The sequence below is a fragment of the Alligator mississippiensis genome, chromosome 1 (assembly GCF_030867095.1).
Source record: "Alligator mississippiensis isolate rAllMis1 chromosome 1, rAllMis1, whole genome shotgun sequence".
Taxonomy (NCBI): domain Eukaryota; kingdom Metazoa; phylum Chordata; order Crocodylia; family Alligatoridae; genus Alligator; species Alligator mississippiensis.
The window spans coordinates 196,349,981-196,361,475 of record NC_081824.1 but is presented as its reverse complement, the minus strand read 5'-3'; the positions used below and the strand labels follow the sequence as shown (position 1 = coordinate 196,361,475).

Below are 11,495 nucleotides of genomic sequence, written 5' to 3'. Positions count from 1 at the left end.
TTCGCAGAAGATTTCTGAATTAAAGATATTCAGTTATTTGATGCAATTTTCACTTTACTGTGTCACTTCTCTGATAAATAGTACAGGACTGCTGATGTACTACTGATCAGGGAAGAATCACCCTTTGAAATAAAAACTAGGGAAAACAGCTGCAGCACTTCAGCAGTCCTGTGCAGCTGCTTCCTGTAGCTATATGAACACCAAGCTTAATTCACAAATCCTCATCTTCACAGTAGGGTAAGGAACCTAAGTCTGCAAAATCCTACCCTATCCTCATCCTAACTGAAAAAAAATTCCTCCCATTTCTGTTTTTTCCCAAATTCACTTCTTTCCAATGGAAATCCTGTAACTTGGCCTTGTCTCCCATACGTATTTTCCTGTTCTTCTGCTGCCCCATCATGTCTACGCCACTTCCTATTTCTACCCCATGTTTTGCTCTCTCCGCAGTGCTTGCTTTCTCTGTCCCCTCTAAAATGCCTTCCCTTTTCTTCCTAAGGAGTTGGTTCTTAGTGCTGCTGACACTTACCATAGGCCAAAGTCTACCTTCTGCATTCTCCCATGTTGCCTTTGCTACTCTTCAGACACCAAAAGTAGAGTGGGTGCTCTCTTCTGTAGCTCTTTGTTCCACTTATGAACAGCTGAGCCACTTCCTCCATGTTGATGCCTCACTTTGTGGTTAAAGACTTCCAAATACCAAGCATATTTGCAAGCAATCTGTCAGGAAGGAGCTTACAGCTATTCACCAGTGGTAGCTGGGGCAACCCTCCATTCCCATGGAGTGATTTTTAGAAAAATTCATGGTGACAATCTTTCAAAGCTAATGAACAGCTTACAGTTTGAAAGATTTCTCTACAATAATGGAGAATGAAAGCTAAGATTCATCTTGACACTGTAGAGGTTCCTCACCACTTACCTTATGTTGTCACTAGTTATTGGTATCCGAATCAATTCCAGTAATGAGGTTCCACCACCTAGTTCCCAAAAATGAGCGATGTCTTTTGGCTGCAAAACAGTTTCTTTCCATTAGAAAACTGCATTTCCATATAATACCAAGAGGATACATACAAACAAACAAGGAATACATTTCTTCTGTGTAGCACACAGAACAGGAAGATATTCTGTAAGTTCTTTCCAGAAGAGAAGCCTGCTAAATAAATCCCAAGTGACACCTGTGAAAGGCTCCCGCAAAATGCTGAAGGACGAATACCTTAAAAAGTCAGTGTAATAAATGTCATCACTGGCTTAAGCCTCTGGTATTCATTTATCTTTGCCTGAGAGAGAATACTTGATAATTTGTAAGACAGGACCCACTAATTCTAGCAAGCTAAAGGGCAAATTAGATGGCAATAATCTTTCATTTATTCAAAACTTCTCCTGACCCCTAACAAACTTTCTCTTTCCCCCAGCATGTCCAATTTCTTTTCCATGCCATTTTAGGGAAGATAACAGAACAGAACAGCATGGAAGAACAAAAGACAGCTCATTCATCTGACCCCAACACTCTTTCCTGCCCTGGGCAGGGGGTCAGACTTGATGATCTTTTGAGGTCCCTTCTGACCCTAGCATTTATGAATCTATGAATCTAGGTGAATGAGGGTGGATATGTGCCTCTCTGGACAGGAAGTGACTAGAAGGGTAGAAGCCTTGGGCCTCACATGCACTGCTACTTTAAGCCCACAGAATCCAACTATTTGTTGCATTTCCAGGCATTGCGTGTAGTCATTTGTTCCTGTAAAAAGTAAGGTGGGTGTGAAACACCATCAAAGCAGAATGGAAATGTTTTACATCCTCGTTACATTTACTTATGTAAAGTAACCATGTAAGATATTAATCAGGAGAACTGGATCCATGAAAGCACCTAAGGTATTTTGAGGAGTTTGATATTAGCAAAGAATACATTTCCTCTTTTCCTTCATTCACAAAAGGTTAGAGATGACTTTGCATTTTAGAGATGACCAGATTCTGTTGCTCACCCAAGCATCCCAACAGCAACTGTCTCAATATCTGTCCTTTAACGCATGCAACAAAAGAAAACATACTGGCATTACTTTGGTGTTTCTGCTAACATGTTTTGAAGTAGGTACCAATATTTACTGGAATTAGATTTCAGTGTTGACACCACTGAGATTAATAAGCAGGTCTTACTTTTTTGAAGTATTTTCCAAGACTAACACTGATTTTTTAATTTTATGCCTATCCAATGAAGATATATACTGTCTCTTCTGCTTACATTCTGTCAAGATTTTCTGGTTATTCCTGCAAACTGTCTGCAGAAAAAAGGTATGTCTACATGACACAATGCAATGCTGTATCACAGATACCCTGAGACAGCTGTGAACATGCTAGCTCATGCAGCAGACAAACTGACATGAAGCAGCAGTGTGAGGAAATAACTTTGCTTAGGTATTTGTGCAGAGTGCTATTTGGACCATGTAAAAATACCATAAATCACCTATTACTGGATCAATTCATATTCAGTTCACATTTAAGCTACCACAATGACAAAGATTTTTTTTAATGAAAGCTTAGATTCTATAAAGAGACACTATGTGCCAACTGAAAAAGTGATGAGTTACAAGCACCTAAACATATGCATGATCACATTGTTCACAGTTACAAATGATATCAATTTCTGTGTGAATGTAAGTGTTAAATCATCTTGGCTTCATACATTCTCAGTGAAAAGGAGCAACTATGGATTAAAAATAAAATGAAAGCTAGACTTTTATTCCAAAAACTGATGTGAAATACAAATTGAAATACCTTGTCTCGCACATGACTGCTGATCTAAACAGAGAAGTTGCTAGTTAGATGTTATAAATAATTGAGCTGTACAACAAATATATCATAGTCCTTCTCCTATGTACTCACTGTGTTATGTCCTTTTGCTCTTCTTCCAAATGTATATTCCAAGGCTAACGTTGGTTTTGGAATTTCTTCCCTATCAATGAATACACAGTACATATCACATCCTTACATTCTGTCAAAATATTTTGATGATACTTCAGATACAATTATTTTTACCATAAGCCAATTCTACGTACTACCCAAACAGTAAAAAAGTTGGCTTGGGAACAGCCATGTAAAGAAAGAATTCCTTAAGACATACAACAAGTGTTAGTTCCTTAACCTTTACCAAAGAGACACAGAAGACTAAAATTTCAGCATTGTGCACACACAATAACAAGAGTATGTGGGCCTGAAAGTCTGACCCAAAATATTTTACTAAAAATATGTTACAGATATTTGAAGATCATCTTCAAGTCTTGACAAACTATCTAGTAGTGGCGCTCAACCTCTGGCCTGTGGGCCATATACAGCTCACAGAGCTCTGTCATCTGGTCCACAGGGCTCTCCACAGATTCAAAATTTGGCAGGGGGGGGTGTGATGGTAATTAACCCTGCGGTTGCTCACCAGCCACCAAATTTCCAAGCCCCACTTGACCTTGTGTGCTGGATTGAGCTGGTACACAGACTTGGCGCTGTGGGCCTGATACTGTACAAGAGGGGCTGGAGCCTGATCTGGTGCATGCAGGGTCAGGGCAGGGGGCCTGATCCAGTGCACAGGGCTTGGACCATACACAAGATCATGCCAACCCTGCAACTGGATCGGGTGCATGGACTGATCCCATGCACCAGATCTAGCCCACAGACGCATGTTGCATCACTTACCTGGCCCGCAGCCCATGAAGGTTGGGCACCACTGGTCTAGCAGATAATTCATTAGAAAATTAAACCTGCATGTCACCAGTGTTTTAAACAAAAAAAAATTTGACAGGAAATATTCTATGAAACTATTCCTTCTAACATTACTATGAAAATATTGTTGATTATATTCAGCATTACAGTACCCAGAGCTGCAAAATACTTTTCAAAATGTAACACATACCTGTCAAGACACCTCAGTATAATAGTAGACTTTCCCTGAAAATTAAAAACAATGAAGAACACTATTGTAATGTCATTAAAGCATAAAAGTTATATCATTGAATATAACATAACACATTTTTCTAACATTCCAATAATAAAATAGATGAAGAGTATAAACTTATACAGTGATTCCTAGTATGATTACTGGAAAGTTAACTGCCAACTTCCTATCAGAATGTAGCTACACTGTTATTATTATAATTATAAACTACTGAATATGACAAATACAGTAACAACAACAGGATACTTAAAATCAGATATTACTTTAGTAATCAATCTGGCCAACTGTATTAAACTATCTAACCGTTGCTAATTCCTAATAACAGATTAATGTAATGATTGGTTTCCAGTGAATTTGCTCAAATTATGATTGATGAAATGGAAATAAAAAGAATTCAAGAAATATACATAAACATCCCATAAAACTGCACATTTTTGGATTATGAGGAATCAGGCTGAGGACAGTTTAATTTAAAAAAGGTCCTTGAACTTGTAAAATTGACTCCCTATTTGTAATCACATATCAGAGATTGATTAACAACACTTCTTACAAATCCATACATCTGCAAAAATCCACTTACGTTCTTAAAGTTCTAAAACAGAGGATGCATGATCCCATTTTTTCTGTACTAAAAATGAAGCATACATAGATGCTTAAATTCTCTCACAAAGATGAAAAAGCAAGTATAGTCTTAGTCACACTGCCAAGACCAAATTTGTTTTAAGCATTGGAAGATCAGTAAATTATTACAGAAACATAGAGGGACACCAGACCAATCCTAGAATCTTCAGTATCCAGTTTAAGACCCTGACTGCCAATACTTATATATCGTAGTTACCTGGATGTAACTAATACTTACCTGAAAGGATGTAAGGTAATACTAATACTTATTACTAAGGTAATAATTAGATCTTATACATGGAAAATTTACAAAAGTATTATAATTTTCCCATGTATAGAATCTAATTATTGGAGAGTTGTCTTTAATTCATCCCTTCCACCACTGCACTGGAGCAGGCAAGTGATGTGGGGAGGTCAAACTTGTCCCCCATTTATGCCTGCCCCCTGGCCAACTGCATGCCCCTCCACAGCCTCTACTCCCCTCTTCTAGAGCCTCTGCTCCCTTCTTCCCCTTCTCCCTCTGTATATACAGAGAGATCGCACAAGCTTCTGTGGGTTGAAGCTCGCAATTGCTGAAGTAAGCTTCAGTCCATGAAAGCTTGTGGCATATATCTACTTTGGTTAGTCTATTACAAGGGCAGGCAATTATTTGGGCTGGAGGTCCACTTGACAAGTTTTGGTGAGCTGTTGAGAGCTGGGGGCAGGGGGTGCCAATTGAGTCTGTCTGGCCTGTCAGCCGCTGCCGAGAGTCTGAGGAGGGGGGGTTGCCCCACACCCCTCTGTTCTGCTGCAGCCAAGGCTGGGGCAGGCAGCACTGAGATTCCTCTGCCCCCTGCATACAATCCCCCTGCCCAGCTTCCTGCTGGCACTGCACAGTCAGCCAGGCCCACATAGGACGGGGTGTGATGCGCTGTGCCAAATAGCCATCCTGTCCACTGTGAGGAGCCGCTGCCGCTGCACTAGCAAAGTCGGTGGCGGTCAAACCCCACCTTGTGGCTGGCACAGACTTCTATCCTAGCAGTGGCAATGGGTCATCGTCACAGGTGGGCAGAATGGCTACTCAGTGTGCTACATCATGCCCCATCCCACATGGGCCTGGCTGCTGGTGGCCACAGAGCCAGGACTGTGCACCTATAGCGCCAACAAGAAGCCAGACTTGGAGGTGGGAGGGGATGGGAGAGTCTATGTGCTGCATGACTAGGGACCACCACCATCTGCAGCAGGGCAGAGCGCAGCCCTCCTTGCCCCAGTTCCTGGCAGCGGCTGGCAGGCCGAACAGGATCAACTGGTGGACTGCATGTGGGTGGTATTTTGCCCACCCCTGGTCTACTAGATGGAAATCTACCCTGCTTTCTGTTAGTCTTTAACCAGGGTGGGCCAAATCTAGTCCACAGAGCCGAGTCATTTGGCCCACAGGTCTAGAAATACAATGGCAGGAGAACGGTGGCAGCTGTCAAATTTCTGGACCTGAAGGGAGCCCCACAGCCCAGATCATGAGGCCCCACACCCAAGATCACACAGATGTGTAGTTGAGCCTATGCAAGGGCTCACACCACACCCATATCTGGGCACATGGGGTCCAGCTTTGTGTGGGGCTTAACGAGCCAGCATGCTGGATTGCACCCATGAACCAACCCTGTGCAGGACCCATCCTATGGCCCAGGAAGGCTGGATGCAGCTTAAGTTGAGTTGGAGGCAGGGCAGATTTGCACCTTATAGACTAACTATAGATAGAGAAAGAAAGAGTGAGCCAGCATATGCAAGTGCTCAAGTTTCCCTGAGCTTCCACCCACCAAAGCCTGCACTCCCTGTATGTACCCATCTCGCTGCAACCCTACTCACTCAGCAGAGAAATCACAGGCACTCGTGGGTGTGTTTTTTTGTGCCAGAAGAGGCAGCACATTACCGCAACCTGGCTTGTGGGCACTGAGCCCCTGCTAATATTTTTTGGTGGCTACTTAAGCCCTGGAACACCCATGGAGTCGGTGCCTGTGGGACAGCTGCCAGGAGCACCGCTACCCTGAGGCCCAGTGGCTCTGACAGACTCCACGGAGGAGATGAGAGGGCTGTGGAGAGCACACCAGCTTTCCCAGGCTGAGGCTCCTGTCATCAGGGCATAGGGAGGCAAGCCTGCCTGCTCCCTACAGCTCTGCAGCCAGGAGCCTGTCAGGGGCCCTGCCTCCCACCGGGCTTCCCTGGCTTCCCCTCTGGCAGCAGGAGGCACCAGCCAGGTGAAGCAACAACCCAGCCGCAAGCACTGAGCAGTCAGTCACCAGGAGGCGAGGCATGCCCCAGCGCTGCCAGGTTTTACATATGAAATGATCATACTGGAAGCTCAAAGCGATCCTATTTGCTGGAAAACTATCGTACGGTGAAAAAGTGTGCACATCAGTGTGCAAATCAGCCTTATGTACTTTACACTGCTGGGTGAGTGACAAAGGGTCCCCCAAGCTGAAGCGTTTCTCGATTTGGAGGCCAGCCGTCCTCAGACAGCCAGCCCACCCTTCTGCGAAGGCTCCCTGAGAGGAACTACACTGTTTGCCCACGCTGCCTTCAAAAACGACCCTGCGGTTGGAGCGCTCGTCCTAGCGCTGCCCTTCCCTCGTACAAGGGATGAACTATCGCACGCCTGGCAGCCCGACGTACCCCGGCCTTGCTTCCCAGGAACAGCAGGGCTTTGTCGGCGGCGCCCTCCGCGTCTCCTCCCCGCTCCGCCGCGGCCTGGGCGAGCTCCCACAGCGTCTCGCTGCGGAGGGACAGCGGCGTCAGAAGTGGGAGGGGGCACTCGCCAACGGCCCCTCCCCCGGGGGCAGTTGGGGTTCGCGGGCACTCGCCAACGGCCCCCCCTCCGCCCCGGCAACCGTTGGGGTTTGAACCCCCCTCCCCCTCCGCGCGCTCGTCCCCAGGGAGAGGAGCGCGGGCGAGGGTGCGGAGCCCGCGCCCCTTTACCTGGCCCTGGGCATGGAGGGGAGGGTGGCGCAGGCCCCGTCGCCATGGGAACTGCGTGCCAGCCGCAGCTGCGCGCGCAGCTGCGCCCCGCCCCCGCGCGCCACAGCCCCCTGTGAGGCTGACTGTGGCAGCCCTGCGGTTGTTTCAGTGCACCCACGGACACACGCTCTCTCTCGCTGTCACACTTCGGGGCCACCACACACACACGCACTTGGGGGCCACTAGCCAGATCCTGCCAGAAAGGTGGAGCAGCACTGCCTTGCAGCTGTGTTTAAGGTTGTGGGCGGTTGAAGAAACCAGTAGAGCTGCGTTTGGCACGGGTTAAAAACCAGGCTGTGAAATAGGATCTTCCCACGGGGCAAAGGCTTGCTGGCTAGGCTGGTGCCACTGCCAAGCCCGTTAGAAAGTGTCGAGGGTGGGTAACGCCGGTAGAAGAGTCGGGAAGGGATGGATGGGGTAGATGGCGATGAGCCCTGAAGTCCGTTATCTGCCTCAGCCCTGCCAGTGCCATAGCAAGGGGCAGTGGGGTGAGACCCCGCCAGGCACTGAAGCAAAGGGGCGCCAACAGATGCTGCCCAGCCAGGGCAGGATGAAGCCTTGAGCAGCTTGTCTGGGGAAGTGAGGGGACCGGGTGTCTCCTGCCGCTGTGTGTGCTCCCGGGCAAGCGTGGGGGTGTGTGACCCCAGATCTGTGCATGGGGGGGCTGTTGCTGTGGGTTTTGCCCCAGGCACCAAACTTCCTTGCCACAGTACTAGCTGCTGCTGCCAGGCAGTTGGTTTAAACTTTGGGTAGAGCAGGGATCAAAGCGGGGCAGAGAGGAGCGCATATATACACCCCCAGGGTTGCCCACTGGTGGAGGGAAAGAGAGGGGAAGGACAGTACTGGAAGAAACAAGCTGTAAATATATGTTCATACACAGTGAGTGAGCACAAGCTCCTCCCCCTCTTCCCTTTTTTTTTAAAGTTGTGCCAAATCGGCCAAAAGAGTTCCCAATTCTACCTACTGAGCACGGCTCAATTTTTCGAATCTGCATGGCGCTACTGCTGCCAAGTATCCTACCTCCTCGACTCTCCAGCCTGGGGCTTCAGATGCTTCCACATCGATGACAGGCATCCTAGTGTGAGCCCAGAGACCTTGGGGTTCAGATGCCCCCTGGTCTTGCTTGCCCCTAGAGAGCGCAAGCTTTTCTGAGCTGAAGCTGGTTTCATCTGATGCGGTGTGAGGAGCAGCAGAAAGCAGAGGAGGAGATTGAAACTAGAATGCAAAAGACAAGTGTGTGTGGGGGGGGGGTAGGGGGGTGCGCACAGATTTGAACAGAAAATCACAGAACAAGAAATCATCCATCTATAAATCAGTGTTTCTCAACCTGTGGGTCATGACCCAAAAGGGGGTTGCAAGAATACATGAAAGGGTCAGGAATAAACTAATAAAAATGGATCAACAATCTCTAAAAATGGATTCTCCGTTAAAGGAGAAAAATGTGGAAAATCGTGGCATTTTCCAGGCAGGCTGGCAGATTTCCAGCCTGCAAGGGGCTGCTTGGGCCATCTATTTCCCCCACACACCCATCCCCTACCCCACACACTGGGGAGTTTGGGGTGGGGGCACAGTGGGTCGATGTTTACAAATGGGTCCTGGTACAAAAAAAATTGAGAAACAGTGTTATAAAGTTTGGTTTAAATGGGAACTACAGATTCTTATCCCATTAACTGGATTAGCTTGGGTGACTCCTTGTTCCTATGCGTTTAAAACTTGTTTGTTCGTTTCTTCCAGCGCTGCCCCCTCCCCGCTCTCTCTCCCTCTCTCCTTCCCTCTATCCCTTTTATTCTAATTTCTCTCCTTATACTCTTTCTGCACCTCCTTTCAGAGTCTCTGATGAAGTGAGCTTGTGTTGTATATATCTGGTTAGTCTATAAGGTGCAAATCTACCCTGTCTTCTACCTGAATGAGATCACCAATCTCATTCCACAGAGAACAACAAACAGCCATCAATTGGTAGGAAACTTTGATCACTACAAAAGTGACTTGGCTTTGAAATGATAACTGATAGGCTATGGTAGTGTTGTGGTCCTGGAAAACATGCAAGCAGCAAACCTTTTTTATGGGTGTTATCTTATATTGGACAGTCTAGTTGGAAAGGACATAGACAAGCTTTTGGGTGCCACTGTACCCTTCTTCAATTCTCAGTAAGTTAAAGGATCCTTGATGAGGCTTCTGGAAATACATAGGAGGAAATGTTTTTTCCCCCCAAAAAGCAAGGCTTTTTAAGATGTTCTAATTTAGGTCCCGAAATTGAAGTTTCCAAAATCCCTTTTCATTTTTGAAAACTGTGATTATAGTTTGTTTCAGAATGGCAAAATAGTGAAACTAAGGAAAAAAGCAGGCATGAATAAACAGATTCCTAGGTATGGTCCACTTCATTTTTTCCAAATATCACCTAAGCTGTAGGAACATTTTTTTTCCTGATAATTAAACTCCTGGTTTCAGAAGACACTAGAGCAAGCAAGCAGATTTTAGACACGATTCTTTATTGCAAAGGAATACAAGGTTATCTGAAAGATAGAACATAAGAAAATGTTACCGTTACAATTTGTCATGTAACATGGTACACCACAAACAGACATATACAGTAAATCACATTTTTTACACAAAAAATGTATTGCAGACAGACTGAATTCCAGGTACTTAATAATTATTTTTAATATGATTAGATCTATGACTTACACGATTACATAAAACATAAAAAGTTGGTTCCTTACATGACTACTACATTCTCAGTTTCTTTTTAAAGAAATAAGTGGTGCATAAACTATTGCAGGCTTTGCAAATGGCTCAGATTGTTTACATTTTGTTCATTTAAAATTTAGTATTTGGTTAGGATCCAGCCTTGCGTGACTTGATAAACAAATTATTAAAGTTAGAATATCTGAAACTGAAATATCGCACACATTTTGTTTCCTTTCACTTTGTTGGATTTTAAATAACAGGTTTGATAGATCTCTTTGGTCATTTCCTGATTTTAAGGAGAACTAAAAATGTATATAAAATACTTTTACAAAGAGTGAATAGTAAATATCTGTAAAAAGAAATACAAATACTATGCGTACAAACTAGATGTGCTGTAATTATTCATATTAGAGCTACAGGTTACAGTGCAGAATAGTATTTTAAAGTTCAATATACAATTTTTGTTCCCCATTAAATTCAGCAAAGAATACTAGATATTTTTAGCTGGTCATGCTATTTCCTTCTCTTTTTTTAAATGACTATTTTGTTTTACTTAAACAAGTGTCTAATACAAAAGGCTTCAGTCTATATGGAGCGATAATGAGGTTATCATGAAGTCACACTGCAACCAGTGTTAAACGATTAGAATTGTGTAAAAAAAGGAAAGGGTAGGATGGCACCTTAGAAACTAACTCATTCAGAAATGCACAAGCTTTTGTAGGTGACAGGCTACTTTGTCAGCCTACTTCCTGTGTGTTTTTCTGTATATCATTATCTTCCTCCTCTCCCTTTATTGCTTTTCAACTGATGTGGAGACCACATGGCACCAGTATTACAGGATAGGATGATCCAGCCGGCTTTTGGACTGATGAAGACTGAACAGAAATGACATTCCAAACCCGGGAAGTAAGTTATGATTCAGAGTAAAGATGTGATAGCTGGCCTGGCAGAGGACACAATATCTCCCACGTAAGTGACTAGCTGCTTTGTGTCCTTCTGACCTCAGTAAATCTTTTTCACCTACCTTTTCTGTCTTATCTCTTTTCCTGCTTTTGCATGTTTGCTTTGTTAAAAATAAAGAAAAGCAGCCTCCTTTCTTAGCAGTAAATGCAGTTCAACAGAACTAACCCTTTTTTCCCCATTGCTTAACAAAAGGACAGACTCTGACCAATATCTCTCTGAAGAAAGAGACTTTGAAACGTTTTAAGTTTGTCTTGTACAACTCCTCACTTTAGTTTCCAAAATGTTTTATGTTGTTTCTGAACTC

The 11,495-nt window shown here is 44.6% G+C and overlaps 1 protein-coding gene across 2 annotated transcripts in view; it reads right to left on the bottom strand.

The window, feature by feature from the left end:
• The window catches only part of DYNC2LI1 (dynein cytoplasmic 2 light intermediate chain 1), a 35,727-nt gene extending 28,147 nt beyond the window's left edge, over positions 1-7,580 (bottom strand). Inside the window, exons 1-6 of one of the 2 annotated variants that reach the window (XM_019483261.1) lie at positions 7,502-7,580; positions 7,199-7,298; positions 3,890-3,924; positions 2,872-2,941; positions 2,764-2,787; positions 914-1,002 (exon numbers count right to left, since the gene is read on the bottom strand). In XM_019483261.1, the coding sequence (XP_019338806.1) occupies positions 914-1,002; positions 2,764-2,787; positions 2,872-2,941; positions 3,890-3,924; positions 7,199-7,298; positions 7,502-7,515 (332 nt within the window). In that variant the 5' untranslated portion in view covers positions 7,516-7,580. The remainder of the gene's footprint in view (positions 1-913; positions 1,003-2,763; positions 2,788-2,871; positions 2,942-3,889; positions 3,925-7,198; positions 7,299-7,501) is intronic. The other variant, XM_006274199.3, reaches the window with a different exon arrangement.
• Positions 7,581-11,495: the final 3,915 nt, after the last annotated feature.